The sequence below is a fragment of the Lycium ferocissimum genome, chromosome 7 (assembly GCF_029784015.1).
Source record: "Lycium ferocissimum isolate CSIRO_LF1 chromosome 7, AGI_CSIRO_Lferr_CH_V1, whole genome shotgun sequence".
Taxonomy (NCBI): Eukaryota; Viridiplantae; Streptophyta; class Magnoliopsida; order Solanales; family Solanaceae; genus Lycium; species Lycium ferocissimum.
In genome coordinates this window covers 32,040,083-32,064,766 of record NC_081348.1, presented here as the reverse complement: position 1 = coordinate 32,064,766, position 24,684 = coordinate 32,040,083, and the positions used below count along the sequence as shown (strand labels likewise).

Below are 24,684 nucleotides of genomic sequence, written 5' to 3'. Positions count from 1 at the left end.
CACCCGATAAAGTATGATTACTAAGGCCTAGCCATGCGTGTCTTGTAATAAGTATATGACGTCGAAGCATACCACATGATGAGTTATGATAAGCATATTATGAAAACGTATTATGATAAGCATATCATGAAAAGCATATTGTGATGAGCATGTTATGATAAGTATGATGTAATGAGCCTATGAGGCATGTACGATATGAGATATATGTGATGTGGTCGAGCCCTCGTGGCCGAATACGATATCTTTGTCGAACTATGAGGCCGAATACGGATAATGATCAAATGTGTATAAATAGATGCGACATTATGATAAGTATAGGTATGTGTATTATGAATGCAAGATGATGACTAGAGATGTTAAGGTCATGATACCCCTATGTGATGTATGTGTATATATGTATGTATCGAACCCGGAAGGGCGAGTACGGATCATCGTTAAGCCCATCGAGCCCAAGAGGGCCGTCACGTGCCGATGGTCCCATCGAGCCCGGGGGCCGAGTACGTATACGGTAATGCCATCGAGCCAAGGCCGAGTACGTATGCTAGCGATCACATCGAGCCGAAGGGCCGAGTACGAATGATGCCAATATGAATACGAGTATGCTACGTGTATGATACCGTTATGAATACGACTATGTTATATGCATGATGCTTGTATGAGCACGACTATGCTTCACGTATGATATCTATATGAGTATGATCGTGTTACGTATGATTATACCATATGCATCACATTCGTATGAGTACGAATGAGATAAGTATATGATATCGTTACGAGTACGATTATGCTATACATATGAGATGATTAAGCACGAATATACTACTATCACGTAAGTCTTAGAGTACAGGGCTATGTATATGTAAAGCACGTGATACGGGCAACAGCATGACGAGCTAATAGATATGAAAGGCAAGTAAGTAAAAGGTATGGATTTATGTATACGAGCACGAAATAGAACATGGGGCCTACGGAAAGCGAGGTAAAAGTACTATGAAGAGAATGTTAATGTCTTCCATCTTATGCCATTTCATATATTACCGTTATGTTTCTCCATCTTTCTGCAAGCCGTGCTTTACATACTCGGTACAATATTCGTGCGCGTCCGTTTCTTTGGACGCCGTGTTCATGCCACAGGTAGACGGAGACGGTGCGGTCTGCCCGGCGTAGCGACGAGTTACGGAAGCCTCCTTATTCGGGAAGGTGCTATGTTGAGACATTATTTTGTGTATATGTATTTTGGGCACGGCGGGGTCGTCCCGTCCATATGTTGATGTTCTAGTAGAGGCTCGTAGATACGCGGTGTGGGTAGTACGGTCCCATGGCTTTTGTGTATGTGCATGTATATATTATTATTTTGATAACGGGGGGCTATGTTTATAAAGCAAGTGCATTACGAGAAAAATGACTTTTCTTATATAAACATGAGCATATAGTATGAATGATAGCGGATAGCGATAAAGTGAGAGGTGTTCGGTGGTTAGCCCGGATGCCGTCGCGGCCGTAGTTCGGGTCGTGACGATTCATTGTTATACATTTAAACGGGTTAAAAGCTAATATTAGTGATTCTATTTTCTTTATTTTAAGGGTCGCCATCTAATTGATTTTTGAGTGAATTAGAGCACCTAATTATTAACTAAGGTAAAGCTAAGTGAACTTTCCGGGTTAATAGCAGCAACGTGATGTGATTCTAGGTAAGAGGCTCTATATTATCACAAAAGGGAAAGAGGGTTAGGCATCCTCTAGGATCCGTTAACTACGGTTATCCGGTCAACTTAGGTTAATTAATTAAAGCTAAACAAGATGCCTCAGTTTTTAAGAAAAAAAAGGGTAAGTGTTGCTAAGATTTTAAGAAAATATAAGAATGTTGCTTAAAATAAGATTTAGAGAAAATATAATAATTTACATAAAAAGGAAGATTTTAAATGCCATTTAAAAATAAAACTTATAAAAGTTGCTAGGCTTTAGATAAAATACTATTTAGAATGAGATTTTGTAAAAAATATAATAAAAAAGAAACTTCAAATGCCATTTAGAATAAACTTATAACTGTCATAAAGACTTTAAATAATAATGCTAATGCTATTTAAAAAAATAAGATTTTGCATAAAATATCTAAATAAAAGAAAATGCGGGTTTATGCAGTGTTTTAATGAATATTTGAAACAACTCAAATGGTGAGATATCAATTGATTTTGCGATTTAAGAGTGTAAACAAGATTATGTTTTATTAACTACATTTGGCAAAAATATGCATAATTTGGATAAACCTTAAAAGATGTCTACAGAATATTCTTTGATCCCTATTTGCGTGTTAGTGGTGTTGAAATTCCCAAGATAATATGATTCCTTTAACTCGAAAATATCAATTTACCCTATTGAAAATCCATTGTTCTAAGAGTGAATATTATAAATACTTATATAAGTAATTTTAATATAAAAGAAGAAAATGAAACTTATGGAATCGATTATTAGTTTTCCTTACATTAACTATCCATTACTAAACTAAACCCCACTAAATTCTCCTATAATTCATCTAAACTAAGAGACAAATAAAATAAAGTGTTAGTCAAACAACACAAGTTAGATGCAATAAACAAAGAAAGATAAAATAAAAATAGAGGCACAAGAAATATAAATAAATGGGCTCAGCCCATTTTGGGCTGCTGCGATCATGCGTGCTGCTGGGCTTAACCCGGAAATCCACTTTTAATAGCTGCTATGGGCTGTTTCGGCTATTGGGCCGCGACCCGGAATTTTGTTTTCCATTTTGCTGTGGACAGAAGGTTGAGCAGAGAGAGATTATGTTGGGCTTCTAGCCCAACATCGAATGCGGGAGGAGACGAGTCTAGCTTGGACTCCTCGTAGTCGGATATCATGCAAAAGAAGGAAAAAGAAGGATTAGTGATCTATTATTATTAATGTGACTGACAAGTAGGACTTTAATGAAGATTCCAATATATACCAATCTATATCACTTAATGAACAAATAAGACGCACTTAGGCCAAACTAGTTCATGCTTTCCAACCAGTGTTTGGAGGAAGCTAAGTAACAAAAAGTTAGTAAGAAACGTAATCATGCTAAGGTAACCAACTTTAACAAATGAAACAGATATAGGAATTTAACATCCCCAAAGGAGAACAGAGCCGAAAAAAATAAAAAAAATAAAAAGGGACTGGTTTTATTCTTTGAAGTAAATCCAAACAACTGCTATTTATCGAATATGCTTCAATCGTTTTAATATCCAAAATAGGGAAAGCTTAGCTAATATTTCAACTAGGGAATGTACTGAAGTCATTCCCAGCATCGTTTGTTAACGAAAGGAGCTAAACCACTTTACATTTGATTGCATAAAATCTAGTTCTTAACTGAAGCTTAAACGCTTAGGAATGGAAATACATCAGCGGTTGCTCAAAATCTCATATTGGACCAAGAAAGTAGAAATATTTTAATTCACTGAATTATTACGTTAAGTGACAAACCATTTAAGGAATCATGATATTGGAAATTGAATCTGGCTTGTCACTCACAGGAAACAGGGATCTAAGCTAACCACAGGAATGAAACCAACAGCCATTAAATGGGAACATGAACTACTCACAACTACATCATGGAAAATTAAGTCCTAAAGCAAGCAGTCATGTGTTTGTGGATTAATATACCATAACTTGACTAAAATGTAAAATAATTCATCTACACTACTAGCAATTAAGACTTAATAATAATACTAAACAACAAAAAGATACTGAAAGGAGGAATGCAAACAAACTAATCTATGTTTAAGGCTCAAATAGGAAACCGTGAGGAGGAGGGGAATTAACACAAAAAAAAAAAGCTGTAGCAAACAGAACCATGCATGAATTAAGAGACTTGTCAATATGTAAGTTGAACCTTCACACTAATGCTTAGTTAGATTGACTAAAAGCTAGACCCAAAATCAAGCGTAACCCTTAAAATTCTGACACTACACAGTTCAAGCAAGTCTAATCGAAGCAGCCAAAACACAACCCTTCATACTTATGCAAAAAATCAACATTGAAAGAGGTCCGGAACAACTTCATGCCTACTACTAACTGGTGCTTAACAGAACCAAGAGACTCTAATCATATGGTACTAAACATTAGTCGATTTGAACTTAAAGAAATACGTCAGTTTCAAGAATTTTACTAAATTTAATCAAAACAGGGCAGATACACATGCTCCTCGACCTGAAACAATCCAGACTAAGAAAGGGGATGAAAAAGGGGAAAAGGAAAGATCTCTTTTGACCAAACATTTCACTAAGCTCGTTTCTAACAGCATTTCATGACAGAATGACAAGTTATTTACAAGTTATGGAAATTGATTCAAAAGCTTGAACATAACAGGGGTGAAACAGATTTCAATTCAGACTTGACCTGTGCTACTATGTAAATCCAAAGGGGTAATCCCCGACTAGTACCACCAACGTTGAAGAAAAAAAAACATGATATCGGAACACTAACCCATCATTCATAGGACGAACAGGAAACAAACTAAGATTTAGACGCTTCTAACGCATAAACATTGTTAAGACACGAGCTAAACTAAATCAAGGCACGAACATATGAACACTGTTGACTGAATCTGAACTAACTAAAACATGAATCCACACAGATGCTATTTAGCAACTAAACTGAAACCAAATCAACTAAATCGACCAAACATACATGAACACATAAGTACCCTTAAACTACTAGAACTGAAATTAAAACAAACTAAAGAAGGATTGTTACATACTTAACTAAACTACATTAAATTATCAAACACGAACATGCTTAAACATAAAAACAGACTAACACAGAAATAGACTTATCTATCGAATTAAAACGACTTAACTAAAAACTAACATACTTGAATCATGGAACGATGAACTAAAATAACACAGAGCAACACAAAGAAATGCAACAGAAATAAAAAGAGGGAATGGAGAATTACCTGCTTCGGGTGCAGCGAAGTGGGTGCGGGATTTCGACGTCCGCTCGAACACTACAAGCTCCGGTCTCGGATTTATTCGGACCCGAAACAGTTGCGGGAATCAAAGAGAAACAGAATAATTTTCTATTTTTTTCAAATGAATATCAATGCAATATTGAAACTGATGAAGACTTAGCAATTCTCAAGGGAATTTTAAACGACCAAAATAGCTTTCAAAATTTTAGGAAAATTTCCGCCGTTCCAAAAGAAGCTCCCTCAAAATGACCAAAAGCCGAGTATTTATAGGAAGATTTCTAGGGTTTGCTGGGTTGAAATTTGGGCGGGAATTTTAGTCAACAACGTTCAGATTTCAGATCTTGATCAGAAAATGAAGAAGAAGACAACACTCATAAAAACTTTTGTACCCGAAAATACAAGAGCTGATAAAGGAGGTGGATTTCAACTCACAAAGGACCAAAACCCATTAAACTCGTTTCAGATCAAAAACAGAAAAAGCGAGAAGACGACGGATTTACCTTCGTTGGAATCTGATGAGGAAAGAGACAAGCATTAATGATTTTTCCCTAAATGGCTACGCAAGATCTGGGGAAGGCGAAAGGACTCTGGTTTTTTGCCATTTACGCCGAGGAGAGAGAGGAGTGTGGGAGAGAGAGAAGGGAGGAGCGGCACCTGAAGAAAAGATGAAGAACCCTAGTGGTTCTTCAACTTGGACAAAGCGGGTCAAGTAATGGGCCAGTGGATTTTGGGCTGGTCCGAATTTGATGGTTAGTGGGTTGAACAATTTGGCTTCTGATTTTAAATAAAGACCCAATTTAACTAATTACATGCTAACATGTGTTAAAATATTATCTTATATAAAAGTATGCATTTATTAGTACTCGAGATAAAATAAATGACGCCGTAATAGCCGTGCGATAGTATATTGAAAGCCAATAGTAAATAACGCTATTATTTAATTATGCGAAGATAATTGCGATGCGTGTGCATAAGATGGCAAAATCTCAAAATGATAAAAATGCTAATAATAAAATATCTTGGTAGTAACAATAATAACAAAATAGTAGTAATAATAATAATAATAATAATAATAACAATAATAACAATAATAATAATAATAATAATAGTGATAATAGTGGTAGTAAAAAATAGAAGATAATAACAATAGCGATTACAACGGGATAATAAAATGCCGATATTAGTAAAAGTCAATAATTATAGTAAAAATACAAATTATTATTTATTTATTTTTATATTTTTTTTTAATCTTAGAAATATTAAAAGCTCCAATAGATATTTTTCGGGGAGGACGGACAAAAATTGGGTGTCAACACTTATGTCTTAAGGTGTGTTTGGTAGGAATGAATATTTTTCCCGAAAAGTATTTTTCTGACAAGTAGTGGTTGTGGATGACGAAATTTTATTAAATTTTGATTCACAAGAAATTTGGATTATATTAAATTCAAAATATATTATGCCAAATAATATTATGAGCTAATATAATTGGGTTAATTATTTAAATCCGATAAAATTAATGGTCTAATTTCATTGGGCTAGTCTATTTAATTAGGCTAGGCATGCCAAGTCAAGCAAAGGAGCCAATAGGATCTCGCCACGTGTCAAAATGATGCGGCTTGTACTGGATTAAGTCAAAGGCAATAAAAGTGTCCACGTGTACAAGTGACGTGTTCCGACCTTGATGGCTTCTATCTTGATCCAATGCCAATTGTTTCTAGTTTCAACTTGAAAAGAGACTATACATAAAATCTCAATACTATGAAATTGTATCATGTATGCATTATTTTATTCTAATAGTTATTATTTTAATTCCACGTGATTTGGACTAATGATGCACCTGGTCTACTTTGATGGCGCTTGGAATTTTAGACTTCATGAGAAAACTCACCTTGATATAGATCGTACGTTCATGCATCTCACCATCACAATTGTGAGTAGGACATTAACATTGTACTAAGGTTGTCTCTTTTCGATCACCAATCACCACTTTGATGTCGAAATTATGAGATCTTTCGGGACTACTGCACCTTAACTTGATAAATGATAACCATTAGATCATCAACACTTATTAATTGTGGTTGGTATTATTTATTTCCACTTAAATATTCTTGTGTCTTAAGGTGTGTTGGTAGGAATGAATATTTTCGTTTGAAAAATATTTTTTAAAATAGTAGTGGTTGTGGATGACGATATGACGAAATTTTATGAAATTTTGATTCACAAGAAATTTGGATTATATTAAATTCAAGATATATTAGGCCAAATAATATTATGGGCTAATATAATTGGATTAATTATTTAAATCCGATAAATATGGATTTAATTAATGGTCTAATTTCATTGGGTTAGTCTATTTAATTAGGCTAGGCATGCCAAGTCAAGCAAAGGAGCCAATAGGATCACGCCACATGTCAAAATGATGCAGCATGCCTAGTCAAGTCAAAGGCCAATAAAAGTGTGCCACGTGTACAAGTGACATGTTCCGACCTTCAGTGGCTTCTATCTTGATCCAATGCCAATTGTTTCTAGTTTCAACTTGAAAAGAGACTATACATAAAATCTCAATACTATGAAATTGTATCATGTATGCATTATTTTATTCTAATAGTTCTTGCTTTTAATTCCACGTGATTTGGACTAATGATGCACCTCGGTCTACTTTGATGGCGCTTGGAATTTTAGACTTCATGAGAAAAGTCACCTTGATATAGATCGCACGTTCATGTATCTCACCATCACAATTGTGAGTAGGACATTAACATTATCAAGGTTGTCTCTTACTCGATCACCAATCACCACTTTGATGTAATGAAATTATGAGATCTTTCAGGACCTGCATCTTAACTTGATAAATGATAACCATTAGATCATCAACACTTATTAATTGTGGTTGTTGACACCCAATTTTGTCCCTCCTTTATTCCAATTTATTTTCTTGGGCTTCTAATTGTAGTGATAAACTAAATACTTGCTATTCACTACTACGTTATTACTATTACTGCAATTATTTAAAGTATCGTTACTTCATTATTACTATTTTAATATTACCCTCACATTACTACTTATTTACTACTTATTAATCATAAAGTTAAGATAGATAATATTTCTTACTCTATTATTACATTGCCTATATATTTTTAGTTTTGCTATTATTAGTAACTTAGTATTATTGAATTATAGCTTATTACTATTAATTATTAATTGCATGATTATTCCATATATTTCCCGAGTTGTTATTATAAACTATAAAGAAGCTCAAAGTAAATTAATTTGAAGAAAGAAAGACCATAAAATCCGGCCTTGTGGTAGCCTAAATAAGGTCCAGGTCCTGTTAATTAACTTCAGACGACGTAAATTGACTTGGTCCATCAAACCAATCCATTTGAACTCAAACAGCAAGCCCATAAATGATCTTTTCAACAAATTTTGGAGATTTAATCTCAGCCGTGCGATTCACTTTGATCCGACGGTGCTATACTCTTTGCTCTTAACCAATTTTTTTTTATCAGACCTAGGGTTTGAGACTCTCTTCTAATCTAAAAAATCAGCCGCTACATGCCACCTTCTCTCTTCTTCTACTTTTAAAAAAAAGCCGAGCTCTTTCCGTCTCTAACTCAGACATTGCCTCTCCATTTCTGTGAAATCTCTTGCTTTAACGTCTAAAATTTCAGAAGTTCACTTTTCAAGATCAAAAACCAACAACACTTTCTCAGAGAATCGATTCACGGGTTTGACTTCAAACGGCCTTTTTTGAATTCAAGTCTGCCCGCCCAAATGTAACCCCAGAATTTCGACTTCACCTATAAATACTACCTTAAATCCTCAGCCGAAGGGACGTTTTTAACATTTGGGAGCACCATCACACCAAATACAATATCTGTACATTGTTAACTCTAAGAACCTTTATTTTCTAAAGTTACTCTTTCAGTCTCGGTTTGTACTTTAGTCGAGATAGAGATTTAGAACTCATTTGGTTTCGAGGTTTGAATCTATTCATAACGAGAGAGTAGATTCGACGCCGACGGCCCCCGTTCACTGCACCCACAAGAGGTAAAATCCGATTCTATCCCGACTTGTTCTTCTCTAGTTTCAGATTCTATGTTCGCATAAAGAGAAATCATGTTTTGATGTCTTGTTGTTACCATTTTTATTTAAATCTATGCTATTAGTTACTGTTTTTTGGGTCTCTTAAAGGCTATTCTTTGACTAATATAGAAATCATGTTCTTATTAACGTTTGACTATCAATATTTGTACTAGAATTCATATGTAAGGTAGTCTGGAAGTCTGTCGTTATGTTTTTACTGGAGACAATAAAATCTTTTACATTTGAAATGGCAGTGTTTATGTTATCTACCACCCTGAGTTGAATAGTGTATCCAAGAACATCTTATATGTGATTTTCAGTCAATCTTCATAAAGCATGGTTTAAAGTTCAATATTTGTAATATCAGATCATATTCTAGGTCTCGGGTGCTTTGTTATGGTTTCAGTATGGTCATGAGTTCAAATTATATGCTTGGACATGAATATAGTTTTTCCTTTCTTATTTTTTTATCACATTTTAAAAGTGATATGCAGTTACGAATGCTGCTCGTGTCTTTGTTCAAAACATTGAGTTATACTTTCCTAGTTTAATGTTTGTGGTTTACTTAATTTAAACAAGTATCAAAGTAGTGAATCTGTGTGTAATATCTTCAGCATGATACTATAATATGTATATTTTCAGTTTTCTTTCTTTACAGTCACTTTAAAAGGGATATTTTTTGGGTCTTGTAGTTTGTTAAAACTTAATTTCCGAACATGTTTAAATGTAAATGAGAGTTCTCTGTTTGTTTTAATAAATCGTTACTTGAAAACATTTTCTACTTAGTAACCGTTAAATCTTCCGTATTCCTGCACTTAAGGGCTTATCTTAGCATTAGTTTACAAAACATATAACTGCTCACTTCATCTACCTCTTGCGTTTGTAGTATTAGAATATCACTCCTTCTCATTATTTTTCTTTTCTTTCCTTTTTCATGGAAACACCGGAGTCGAAGAGTCTTACTTTAAGACTCGACGTCACCCTGCAGGGGCCTGAAATGTGCATCCACATCCTCCTTTATGTCTCTCGGTCCCTCGAAATGCATCCGAACAAGAAAAGGGCGAGCCAAATGCGAACCGCTGAAAACTTCGCTCTTCTACAAGAGCCAAATATGGCTTTACTTCATTCCCTTTTATTCGCTAATGTTGCTTAGTTGCCGGTGCGATTGCCATTTTATTTGTGTTTTGGTTATTAATTGTTAATAGCTCTACTTTGCTTAATTATGCAGGGTCTTTCTTTAAGTTAACACTAGAATACTTATTTGATCACTTATGTGTTTCCTTTAACCAAGAGTGTGATCTTTTCTCAAGCCTTAATTGCTCTTTCTACTCAAAACGTCATCTGTTTAAATGAATGAAGTTAAATGGTCTTTGTCTTTGAGTCATTTGTTTACTCTAGAAAACCATCAATTTCACTCTATCAACTTTGGCTTCAAACTCACCATAACATTTCTTTCAAAATAACAAAGATGAAAGTGGACCCTTTTAATCTAAAACAACGTTTTTAGCCTTAGCTCACTTTTAGCATTAACTGCTTTCTTACGAAAAATACACTTGGATCATTTAAATCACCTAAATCTGAAGCTTTTTCTCATTTTTTCAATTCTTGATCAGAAGTCATTTTATTAAAGTGTTCGTCGCTTCCAATCAATTCAAGGAATACGAGTTAATTTTTTTTTCCCCCTCCAAAATTCACTTAGTTACCTATCTAGCCTTTTTAATTAATTTTTAAGTCCGGTCGGTTAACCATTGTTAATGGGTCTTAAAGGATGTCTAATACCTTCCTTTAGATCAGTTGAACCCACACCAGATCTTTTGGTTTCGTGAACTTTAAAATGGAGTTGACCTTAGAAAATAACTTTAATGAACTTTAGGTGTCCTAATTCACCATAAATAATTAGGTGACGATTTCTTAATTTTAATTAACCTCTAATTACCGGAATGTTGTAAATCATTTTGACTTCGGTTAAATGGAGTATAACAGTGGTTGGTACTATTTATTTCCACTTAAATATTCTTGTGTCTTAAGGTGTGTTTGGTAGGAATGAATATTTTTCACGAAAAATATTTTTCTGACAAGTAGTGGTTGTGGATGACGAAATTTTATGAAATTTTGATTCACAAGAAATTTGGATTATATTAAATTCAAGATATATTAAGCCAAATAATATTATGGGCTAATATAATTGTGTTAATTATTTAAATCCGATAAATATGGATTTAATTAATGGTCTAATTTCATTGGGCTAGTCTATTTAATTAGGCTAGGCATGCCAAGTCAAGCAAAGGAGCCAATAGGATCACGCCACATGTCAAAATGATGCGGCGCGCTAGTGAGAAAGCCAATAAAAGTGCGCCACGTGTACAAGTGACATGTTCCGACCTTCAGTGGCTTCTATCTTGATCCAATCATCCAATGCCAATTGTTTCCGGTTTCAACTTGAAAAGAGACTATACATAAAATCTCAATACTGTGAAATTGTATCATGTATGCATTATTTTATTCTAATAGTTCTTGTTTTAACTCCACGTGATTTGGACTAATGGTGCACCTGGTCTACTTTGATGGCGCTTGGAATTTTAGACTTCATGAGAAAAGTCACCTTGATATAGATCGTACGTTCATGTATCTCGCCATCACAATTGTGAGTAGGACATTAACATTGTACTAATGTTGTCTCTTACTCGATCACCAATCACCACTTTGATGTAATGAAATTATGAGATCTTTCGGGACCTACCTAACTTGATAAATGATAACCATTAGGTCATCAACACTTATTAATTGTGGTTGGTATAATTTATTTCCACTTAAATATTCTTGTGTCTTAAGGTGTGTTTAGTAGGAATGAATATTTTTCACGAAAAATATTTTTCTGACAAGTAGTGGTTGTGGATGACGAAATTTTATTAAATTTTGATTCACAAGAAATTTGGATTATATTAAATTCAAGATATATTAGGCCAAATAATATTATGAGCTAATATAATTGGGTTAATTATTTAAGTCCGATAAATATGGATTTAATTAATGGTCTAATTTCATTGGGCTAGTCTAATTAATTAGGCTACAAATGATGAGCCCACTTTACCAAGCCCAAGATATCATTTTATTCTGTAGGCCACTTTGGTGCCATGTGTCCAAAAGACGGCGCGCCAAGTCAGTAAAGCGAGTCAATAGGATTACTTACGTCAAAATGATGCGATGCCTAGTCAAGTCAAAGCGCCAAAATGAAAGTGCGCCACGTGTACAAGTGACATGTTCGGACAAATCAAATATCGTCATGTCAACTGAAATCTGATTGGCCGAAAAGAGTTAATCCTTATCTCAACTCCTACATCCTACAACTATAAATATAGTCTCCCATAATTAAAAGGGATTTAAATTCTAACAAGAAGAGAGGCTCGTGGATCAAGGATTTCTCTAATGAAAGCATTGCGCCACGTATTCCTCAGAAGTTAGAGATCGAAACGAAGATTCAAGATCGAGCTCCTAAATCCAAGCCCAAGTTGTTCTTTGACCGTTGTTTTTTCATATGTCTTTAAATATTTTAAATTATTAATGTAAATTTTATTTTGAAAAATTTAAAGATTCTATGTTCAAATACATGGTCAAAACTAAGAAGTTTAACTATTGAAAAGCGAAAAGTGTCAAACAAATTGGAACGGAGAGAGTATTTTATATATAAACTATTGCCTCAACCGAAAGAAATTTTTCAAAATTAAAATTGATATAATCTTATCGAAGACCAACAATATCTCAAGAGATATTGAATGAATTATCTATATTATCAATTGAAAAGGAATTGTTAGAACAAATCAATTATAAAATAGAGATCTAAAAACACTAGAAAAGTAGATTTAAATAAAAAATATATATGATGAACTTTTCTTTTAAAACAATCATTTTTTTTATGCGGATTGCCTCTTCAAAAAACATCGTCTTTAATTTTTGGCCCTCAAATTGGTGGTCTTTAATTTTTGCCCTTCGCCTAATACCCTAAAGTTCTGAATTCGAACCCCAAACTTCGCAAAAAGAAGGAATTTCGCAAGAAAGGTTTGGATTAGTTAATTACGGTGACCCGAATGCAAAAATCGCCTCACATGCAAAACTTACGTGGTGCAGATTTTGCATTCAAAATCGTGGGCCCAACTTTTGGAATAGACCTAACTTTCCTATAAAACTTCTAGTGTGGATTTTTTTTTTTTTTTTTTTTTTACCGGGATTCGAACTCCAAACCTCATATTAGATCAAAAATTAACCACCAATTTTAGGGGCAAAAATTAAAGAAAAGTGCCTTTGAAGGGTAATCGTGCAAATGTCTAAAACAATTGGAACGGAAGTTTGGCCTAATATTGTTGAGATATGAGATAATACACACGCTGACACGCAATGACGCAAACACATATTTTTTCACGTCGTTAACTTTAAATGTAGTGCTGCATTACTAATGAACTACGGGATAACTATTTTTACTAAAATTGAACGGCATATGTATCCAGTGACCAATGTTTGATCATATATTTAGTCAAGTAAGGCAACCACGCGCTATGGCTGCAATGATCCAAATTAAGGACATTTTTACAAGAATGGGAAAAAGTGGCCGTTTTCATATCATAGTCATAGAAAGAGGCTAGATTTCACTATCATATTAAATTCTAGCCTTCCACGTGGCTCTCCAGTATACTCTTTCAACTGAATTTTCTAGCACCAAGTTACTATGTAGACAGTGCCCTTTTTTTTGCGCGGATTGGCCTTTATTTGGGTGGTCTTTAATTTATGTCCTTCAAATTGGTGGTCTTTAAATTTTATCCTTCACACAATATCGTGAGGTTATTGGTTCGAACCCTAGCTCAGCAAAAAAAGAAAAAAATCGCAAGGCAGAATTTTACAAATCTGACCATGCAAGCCAGCATTTGGACCTTTAAGGTAGAATTTCAGCGAAGGACAAAAGTTAAAGACCACAAATTTAAGGGATAAAAATTAAAGACCACCCCCAGTGAAGGACAATCCTGCAAATTGCCCGATAGTGCCGGCTCTAATATGAAGCGGGCAATTTGCAGGATTACCCTTCGTTGGGAGTGGTCTTTAATTTTTACCCCTCAAAACAATGGTCATTAAATTTTGCCCTTCAGGCAGAATTTACATGGCACAGGCAGAATTTCTGCCTATGCAAATTCCGCCTTACCTTCGCTGGGAGTGGTCTTTAATTTTTACCCCTCAAAATCGTGATCATTAAATTTGCCACTTCGGTGCCTACAGACTTTGCACCTTCTGCCTCCCGAAAATTCTGCCTTGCGATTTTTTATTTTTTTTTACTGAGCTGAAGTTCGACCCCATAACCTCGGGGTGTTAGGCGAGAGGAAAAACTTAAAGGCCACCCGTTTGAAGGACAAAAATTAAAGATCACCCCAATGAAAGCGGCAATCCGCACAAAAAAAAAAAAAGATAGAGAAAAGACATCATTTCCCCCTGAACTTACAAAGAAACTCACTTTAGCAACTAAACTTAATCGGTAATTATTTACCCCCCCTAAACAACTTAACCGATAATTATTTACCCCTTAGCGGCTGGACCCGGTTGAGTGTATTACACTCGCGCCACGTCATCGCCACATCATTGCTTGTGTCATTGCCACGTCAAAAATTACCAACTCTTCATTTTTTATTTTTCTTTTATTATTTTTTCTCTTTTCTTCTACTTTTTCCTCATTCTCACCTTTCCCGCCACCAACACCGCCGCCCCCACCTTCTTCCGCCCCTCCACCCCAAAACCGCATTGTGATTTCTTCATTTGAAGAACACCACCACCACCATATTGAAGTCGAAGTCCACCGTATTACATCACAGAACTTCACTGCTTAAGGTGTCAAACAAGAAATTGATTAGGTTGAAGCCTTCATATACACACAATTTCATTAGGATATCGTAGGCAATACATTAACTGTCTTCTTTAGCAATGCCATAAAACCGAAAGAATGAAATACAACTATCCCGTGGCGAAAGCACGTTTCATTGTACAAACTTCCATTACATTTGTTCTTTAGGAAGTATAGGGGGAGTGAGTAGATTCATTTTCCTCCACCAACGAGCTAATCTAATAAATAATTAACTTTGTAGTGAGCCCAAACAATAAGCATTCAAGGATATCTCAAGTTAACCTCGCATTTTCATATTTTCTTTTGTTATTTCTCTACAAATATGCTTTCTTTCCAAAATACTCAACTCCTTCGAACTCGAAAATCACCTACGTATCAATGTATTAAGTTTTCCTAATACTAATAACCTTATTAATATAAAGAATATAAGAAACGATACGAGAACGTACAGCATAACTAAACATAACTAAAAACGTTTTCTAGAGAGACTTTTAGTTAAACACAACTAAAATGATCCGGCATAACTAAACATAACTAAAAGCTCTTTACGGACTTTAGTTAAACACAACTAAAGTCATAGAAAGAGATAACTAAATATAACTAAAACGCCCTCCAAAGATATTCAAATTTGCATTTCTAAGAAAGTATGCCTCGATCGAGCTTGCATTTTAATCTTCTTATGCGATAATGTTCCAACTCACATGCTTAATCTCGCCTTACAAATTAACAACAATTAACATAAGTATGAATTCATGGAGACAAGCAACCCAAGCAATAAGCATTCAAGGATATCCGGCTAACTCCCGCATTTTCATATTTTCTTTTGTTATTTCCTCTATCGTTGATGCTTTCTTTCCAAAATACTCAACCTCTCTTGAACTCGAAAATCACCACATACGTATCAATGTATTAAGTTTTCCTAATACTAATAACCGACAATACAAAGAATATAAGAAACGATACGAGAACAGACAGTATAACTAAACATAACTAAAAGTTCTAGGTTTCTCGCAGTACTTTTAGTTAAACACAAAAAAGTTCGTTTCTCCTACAGACTTTTAGTTAAACACAAAAAAACGGACCCGCATAACTAAACATAACTAAAAGTCGCCCCCCTCCGGCGTACTTTTAGTTAAACACAACTAAAAGTTTGCCTGATCCGCAAGATAACTAAATATAACTAAAAGTACGCCCTCCAAAGATATTAAACTTGCATTTCTAAGAAAGTATGCCTCGATCGAGCTTGCATTTTAATCTTCTTACGCAGATAATGTTCCAACTCACATGCTTAATCTCGCCTTACAAATTAACAACAATTAACATAAGTATGAATTCACTTGAGACAATGCAACCCATAATTCCAAATCCACCGTTTGAATAACAATAACAATTGTCATTGTTATTGTTAACACAAATAACAATAGTAGCGATTTCCGTCCCGCCCTCTTCTCTCGACAAATACTGGTGCATTCAATTGATAACAATAATATTTCTTTGGAAGACAAGAATTGTAATTTCGTATAGCAGGTGAAGATTGTTCCTTGAATATGTAATAAGAAATTAAAGTAACTAGAGCTTAATAACAAAACCGTAACAACACTAGAGAGAGAAACCAACACAAAGAACAAAGCAAATGTCAATTTTACGCAAATGTCAACTTTATGCCATTTGAACGACCGTTTCCACGTCGAATTTGCCGCTGGTTTGTTAACTCAACAAATTTAATCTCTTTATTTGTGTCAAATCAAACCCATAAATTAAATCTATATACAAAGAAACAAAGAAGAAGAAAATAAGTGGGGAATCATTGGAAGTAGAAACCAGAAAGAGAAGGGAAAAGAATAAGAAAGAAAAGGAAAAAGTTAATTTAAAATAGAAAATAAAATATTAAGAAAATCTTAATATATCATCCAATTAGAAGATGACATCCGTACAAATTGGGATCACTTTTAGTGTTTATTTTTTCCTCCCACGCGCTTTTAAGAGATTGGTACACTTTCTTGCCACGTCACCCGTTGGTGGGTAAATAATTACTCGCTAAGTTGTTTATGACAAAAATAATTACCTGAGTTAAAGTTTTTGCTAAATGAAGTTTTGCAAGCCTAGGGAAATGATGTCTTTTCTCAAAAAGATATGAAGCAAGTAAAGCACTTGCTTTGGCCCCTCAAACTTTGGGGGCCCATCTTTTAGAAATAATATATTTATAATTCCTTTAAATAAACATATTGAGTAATTTTTTGTACAAAAGTAAACTTTTTTATATAAAAAAAAATTATATTTGTGAATAAACCATCCATATCGGAATGATTATTACGGTACGTATAAATAGTTTTAAATTTATACTCTCTCCCTTATTTTGTCTGAGTCACAATCTTTCTTTACCCTTTTCTCGTAATATTACATACCTTCTCTTTTATTTTTTTCTTACTTTCTTTCTCTCTCCAAGAGTTTAAAAATTTAAAAGTTTTAGTGGTAAAATTTGAAATCATCAGATGACGAGAATTTAAAAAGATATTGTCTTAACCTTAAATGTTCCTTAATAGTCACTTTGATATTGATGATTTAGACTTATTTTCTAAATTAAAAGTGTTAAGAAAAATAGTACTGGTAGAAAATAATACTCTAATCAACATATTAAATCAAATTAAAAATTCGATTCTTTTTTAAATGCTAATATTTCTTATAAAAGAGTTAATTGTTCCTGTAATATTTGCCTAAGCGAAAACAAGTTTTTTAAAATTGATAAATCTTACCTAAGATCAACACTTCTCAAGAAAGATTAAATGAGTATGCTATATTGTCATTCGAAAAAGAATTATTCGAAGAACTATATAATAAAAAATTATTAATAAGTTTGCATCTCAAAAAGCTAGAAAAATAGATTTTCTTTTAGGAAAAAAGGTTTGGGCAATTTGCAGGATTTCCCTTCTCTGGGGGTGGTCTTTAATTTTTGTCCCTCAAATTGGTGATCTTTAACTTTTGCCCTTAAGGCTCAAATTCTGCTAGGCATGGATAAATTTGCAAAATTCTGCCTTGCGATTTTTTTTTTTTTTACTGAGCTGGGGTTCGAACCCACAACCTCGGGGTATTAAGCGAAGGGCAAAACTTAAAGACCACCAATTTGAAGGGCAAAAATTAAATACCACCCCAAATGAAGGACAATCCGTGCAAAAAAAAAAAGTTTTATATTTTTTTAAATTTAAGGCCTCCAAATAAGTTTTGGCTTTAGGCCACTACAGCGCTTGAGCCGCCCCTGTATGTAGAGTCAAAATGGTTTATAAAAGGATATATAAGCACTTGTTTCTCAGTATTTACAAAACACTTTTAGGGCCAGTTTGGAAAGCCACCTGGTAATTGGAATTGGTGTAATTACTAGGGTAGTAATTACACAACCTAGTAATTACTGTGTAATTATAATGATTTATTTGTTTGTCATAACGTAATTACAATGTAATTACAAGCGTGTTGTTTGGTTGCACAAGTGTAATTACGCAGTTAGCTTAATTTAAAAATAAAATTTAATTATAAAAAATTAAAATTAATATTTAAAATATGTTTGCCTTTATAAATGATATTAAATTAGTTATTTAATAACACATTGTGTCTTGAAAATATATTAATTAATAATCATATATTTATAACTAATATTGTAAAAAATAATTGATATATATTTTTCAAATTAATAATATTTAATTTTAATTAATTATAAAACTTGAAAGAAGACTTTTTTTGTGAGAACGTCATGGATTGGATGTTTGACAAAAAATAATATTTATAAATATAATGCCATAACATTATTCAAATGTTTGACACAAAAAATCCATCAAATATAAGTGAAAAATAAACAACATGCAATGTGAAAGCAAATAACTTAAAATTGAAAATATAACCTAAATTCAAAATCCAAAAGAAAAAGTTTAACATAATACTCTTATGTCAAATTTCAACATTACATAAGTAAGTTTCAACGTAACTTAAGTAAATAATTCAAAAGAAAAGGAAAATATAAGTCTATAACCTCATTCACAACAAAATTCGCTTTAATAACGTCACTCGTTATATGTCAAGTTCGTTAATGACTCATTCTTTCCAATATTAAGAGGTGTAGTTTCAAAAATTAGAATAATAACACGGTTATGCTAAATGAATAACATAAAAAAATACGAGAAATTACATGGAACCACAAGAAGTAAAGGTTGAGAATAAGAAGAAAGGTAATGAAAAATAAATAATATGAAAAGAAAAATACATTTTAAAAAATAAAAATAATTAAAAAGTAAAAATAAAAAAAGAAATTAAAATAATAGAATTAAAAAATAAATTAAAAATCAAAAGAAATTAAAATAATAGAAATAAAAAATAAACTAAAAATAAAAAGAAATTAAAATAAACAAAAAGAAACAAACTAAAAAGTAACCTTGTAATTACAGGGTGTAATTACACTCAATTCTCAACTCCCCCCCACCCCCCAACCCTTGAGAATTGGAGAGTGTAATTACACCCTCTCAATTACACCCAATTCCAATTACCTGGGTGGCTTTCCAAACAGGCCCTTATTGTTAGCACATATGACTAGTTACTTTCTGATAATAGTAACATGCTTGGGCATGAAATCTTAAATGCTTGGGCACGAAATCTTAATCTGCCAAGTGCCATCGAGGAAGATTTTGAGTGGTTGTCAAAAAACTCAAATATTTCTGAACGTAACATTACGTCGAGTTTGTTGATGACATAGCAACTTAATTATCATGAGGTATATATTGTATTTGATAAATCAAGACCATTTATAATTGAGCTGAGCATACAAACGAAGTAAAATCATAGTGCTCCTATTATTTTTTTATTACATATTTATACCTGCATTATTATAATTATTGTCATTTTAGGGGGAAAAAAGTAGAGGCCAAATTGGAACAAGAATGGAGTGCCATATAAGACATTAAATACTCTCTCCATAATAATAAGTGTCATGAAGAAAAAAAAAATTTGTCCCATAATAAGTGTCTCCTTAGAAAATCAAGAGATAAATTGACTAGTTTTCCAACCCTTGGACAATAAAGTAACATATAAATGATAATTGCAAAAGCCAAATAGTAACTTAGTATTGTTGGATTCTCAATGTCAAAAGGTTTACTTCTTGTACATGCTCTAATCAAGAGGTAAAAGTAATTTGTTTTTATTATATAGGGGTAATTTGATAAAGTAATTTATTTTTATTATATAGGGGTAATTTGGTAAACTTCATCTTGCATTATTGGTTTCTTAATATATGTGTTTTTACTTATTATGGGACGGAGGATGTCAGAAGAGGTAATGAATAGATTTGAGAAAATGATTAAAATAGCGTGGAATGATGTGAATGAATGAATCCTCAGGCCAAATCATGTCTCTCTGAAGATTCTTGACTGCATCTCAGTGTTGCTTGCATAATAGAAGTCACATATAACTACAATCGAGATGATGAAATCCCACATCATTGCTCTGCTCATGGAATCCATCCGAGTCTAATCCCACATTATAGTCTAATCAAATTCTAACTGGTCTCACGACTGGACGTAACCAACAAAAATAGTTAGTATCATGACCAGATAGCCGATTCTTTGGTTTACAAAGTTGCTAATTTTCGTGGAAGATACACAGACATTCAATTCATGAGCAAAAGTGGAAGTAGAAAGCCTAGTTTTGGGGTAGAAAAATAAATAAATTATCCTAGCAACAAGAAGAAATGTAAATCTGATTCTGCCAGGTTCTATTGATAATATCCTGTAGTCTTTTTTTCTGTTTCACTATTACGAATATGGGATATAACAGCATGAACGTGATGTATCATAATATATGTTCATGATCTTAATCAAATCTCTTCAAAAGTTGGAACATTCGTTCACATAATAAAGCAATCTGCTTCAAGTAGAAAAGCTGAAAAAATTGACTACATGATCTCGTGAATCCACTCCAACTGAATCTAATGCACCCTCTATAACAGAGATTCATGAACCCCCAAATGACAGGAAAATGAAACGGAGTGAGGAAGATTAGGAACATGAACATGCAAATTTCTATTGACACGATCATTGAACATCAACTAAGAGGTGCCCCAGGATGTAAACTAGCGATCAATGAAAACTGAAACGAATACCATGAGAAACCAAGGAGCAGCAACAAAACAAAGGTTATATCTTCCTAATTGCCTAACAGCCTAAGCATTGGTGGGAGGGTAACCCAATAGGAAGCTAGGAATCTATTGACAAAGTTCATGCCACAAAGATGAAAGATCTATATGGAAGGGCAGTCTTGTTGATACATTCCGCTTGAGAATCTTTTTCAAAAAAAGAAAATTTACAATGATTCAAATCCAGAGCAACACTGCTACCCACCAACATTCTAAAATCTCTTCCCCAAATCATTATGATAAACAGAATGAACATCTATCTTGGTTATACTCTGCTAGGATAAAATAAAAGAAGATACGCAACAAAGCTGAATAAGAAAATCTCAATTTAGTTCCAAGGTAATGTCACAAGTACATGAATGCATCCTGCAAAGAATGATGCCCGCCCTTTCAGTTGTATATCCTCTTTCCACAATCATTCTTTGAGCTTGAGACATAGATTTCTTCTAATTGACACAGGCAAAAACTAATTAATACATATTGAACAAGATGACAAGTTTTCATAGGATAAAGTTCACCTTGAACGCACACACTGGTGGTACTCTGCTCAGTAGACATTCCTAGGTTCAGATTATTATTATTATTCACTCCAAAACGTCATCCAAGAAACTGATCTAAAGAATGCCAAAAAGGTACAAAAGAAAAGGCAATGCATCCATTCTGTTCATGTCCAGATGTTAAAATCAAATTCAAGCAAATTTTTTGATTTATGCTTTGCAACGTAGCTGAAATTGAAGTACACAAGTAGCAAACTCAACTAAGCACAAGAACAAACTGATCAATGCCAGTAAAATAATGTAAGAAAGCATTAAGCAAGGAATCTCCAAACTAACAAAACAAGCCCGAGCAATTAGATTTAGGGAAGCACCAACACGTGGAACTGACCTTTCATTAGATAAGAATACAAAAGAACATCTCTACACAAGAAATACTGAAGAAACACTGTACTGATAATATCCTTAGTCTAACAAAAATAACCGACACCAACCATATCCCAGTCTTCACATTCAGATCAATTAAATTCCCAAACATTAGCCTTTGCGAGCCAAATAACCTGCGAAAAAGGCAATTACGCCACAAGTAACCGCAAAATGATAACTTGATTACACAAATCAACATCTTCTTAACCCCACCTTGATCTTACCATTTCCATTCTACAAATTATAGCTGTGGGACACTACCATTCGGTTTCCCAGCATTGGAATTTACCGTTCCATCGTTTACCATCTCCGTTTGGCCATTCTGACGCACCAATTCCTCAGCCTTGTCGTCCTCAACATCCATTGCAGATCCATTACTGCCAGCTGTCAACCCTGAAACTGAATTCTGCCCTTTCAAGTCGACAGCATTCAAAGCTACTAAAACCTCAGCATCACCATCCAACCTATTATCCCCATTATTCACAACATTATCTTCCTCCAACGGCACAGCAGCAACCACCATACTAAGACACTGATTACCACTCCCTCTATTGCCATTCAAAGACAGAGGCAATGTCAATACATCCTTCTTCTTCATCATCTTATCCGTAGCCGTTAAATACGCAACATGCTCTAACGCCTCCCTTGCTCGTTTCCTCGTAAACGCAGCCTCCTTGGCCCTCCTCTCGGCCTCAACCCTGGCCGCCAACGCCGCCTTATTAACCGTCCCGGCAGCAATCTTAGCAGCCGTCAACAAAACCTTAGCAGCCTTCATATCAACAACCCTAGAGTTTCTATCCACCTCATTATCACCCAAACCAACATCTTTACCCTTTTTAAGGCTAAAAAGGAGCACATTAGGGTTAACACAAAGGGGACAGAGGTAAGGGTGAGGTGGATTGGGACCCACACAAGAGTTGTGTGAGTAGGAATAACATTTAACACATGAAACGAGGCCGTTTAGGGAAGGTGGGGGTGGTGGGGCAGGGTGGTAAACGAGGTAACAAGTAGGGCAAAAGGATTGGGTGTGAAGACGAAGGACACAGTTAGTGCAGAGTTTACGGAATATACCTCTGTGACGGACGTGGTGAAGGAACCAACGTTCTTCGATGTTGCAGTTGTTGCACGTTGTTGGGATAGGGAGTGGGGTAATTGGGTTGATTTGTTTTGTCATTTTTGAGAAAATTGGGGAATGTAAAGGGGGAATGGGGAGAGTAACAACTTCATGTATATGATGATTCTGTGTGTGTGTGTGTGTGTGTTTTTTCTGTTCTTTTTGGAGGAGGAGGAGAGTAAAGAGGATTCTCAATGGAGAAAAATTAGGGTTTACTATGTTGGGGATTTGTTGAGGAAGACGAGGAGGTGCTTTTTGATTGGCTGACTGCTACTACACCCAGACGACGCCGTTCTTCAGGGGTATATTAGTCTTCTTAATCCTCGTTTTGTGTGCATGATTAATGACGAAATACTGTTGGTAAACAAATTATTGACGAAATAGGACTACTGTCTAATAATCCAGATATGTTCCTAAATTAGATATGATTGCAAACTTTTCTTTAACAAGTGTTCAAGTAGAGGGAAGTATGAGATAAGAATTTTTAGTTTTGAAAACCACTAATTTATTTTAAAAGATATTAAATATCATTCATTTATTAAAATTAAATAAGATTGGATATATATTAAATCCGATATAAACAGATTGAGTCTCTTTGGAGACATTCGATAAAATTGAAATGATACAAAAAAAAAAAAATTAACATAGTCCCTGCGCAAGGATGCCACGAACAAATCAAGAAATGGTCTGATATAAATAAATTGAGATAATGTGTAGCAGTTGATAGATTGATTTGATAACCAACATATCACTTCATGTCATCAGTATTCATGCCTTGATTCATGTGATTCCATTTTAATGGCCACAGATTTCAGGAGGGAAAAACTTTTGAAATGATATTAAATGTGTCTTAACATTCATGTAAATCTGTGACTACGAAAGATTCTCATTAAATTAAGAATGATATACTCCCTCCGTTCACTTTTATTTATTCACTTTAAACTTTTTATGTTATTTAAAAAATAATAAATGAAGTACATAATTTATCAATGTACCTATATTAATTGATGCATATTTTTATTAGATTTGAAAAATGATTTGAAGTGAGTAATTAATATTATAGGTAAAACAGGAAAAATAAATTATCTTCTCTTGATATGCTAAAAGTGACAACTAAAAGTGAAAATTTATTTTTAGACTACTGGACAAGTAAAAAAGTGAACGGAGGGATTAAGAATTTAAGTTTTATAATTTTTTTTCAAATTCAAAAAGGGTCATTTTTTTAGATGGATTAAAAAGGACATAAGGTCACTAAAGATGGGGAGCGGTAATTTGCCCTTCACAACGGACAAAGCTAAACTTCAAGGAAAAATAAACGTGTTATGAACCACTCCAAATTACTCCAAATAAACGTGTTATGAAACACAACAAATTTCCATTGAACTGTACACGAAATGTAAAACAGAAGGTAAATGATAGCTACTAAACAAACAACAATAGTAACTACGTCTCAGTGCTGAACAAGTTGGGATCTGACTATATTCATCATCCGCTGTTTTATTTAAGCTCGAATTCATGTCATCATCATACCAAATAAAAATAATGAAA

General features: G+C 33.9%; 1 protein-coding gene and 1 non-coding gene across 2 annotated transcripts; one reads left to right on the top strand and one right to left on the bottom strand.

Moving 5' to 3' along the window:
* Nucleotides 1–21,965: 21,965 nt before the first annotated feature.
* Nucleotides 21,966–23,486, bottom strand: LOC132064419 (uncharacterized). The gene has a single exon (XM_059457394.1). It carries the CDS (start codon nucleotides 23,194–23,196, stop codon nucleotides 22,264–22,266), a length of 933 nt encoding a protein of 310 aa, XP_059313377.1. The 5' UTR covers nucleotides 23,197–23,486; the 3' UTR covers nucleotides 21,966–22,263.
* Nucleotides 23,487–23,725: 239 nt separating this feature from the next.
* LOC132065848 (U6 spliceosomal RNA) lies at nucleotides 23,726–23,833 on the top strand. Its single transcript, XR_009416820.1, has one exon. It is a non-coding gene; the product is annotated as a U6 spliceosomal RNA (small nuclear RNA).
* Nucleotides 23,834–24,684: the final 851 nt, after the last annotated feature.

What these genes read in the sequence shown, in the direction of transcription:
- LOC132064419 (XM_059457394.1), bottom strand. Translation starts at nt 23,196, where the DNA reads ATGACAAAACAAATCAACCCAATTACCCCACTCCCTATCCCAACAACG.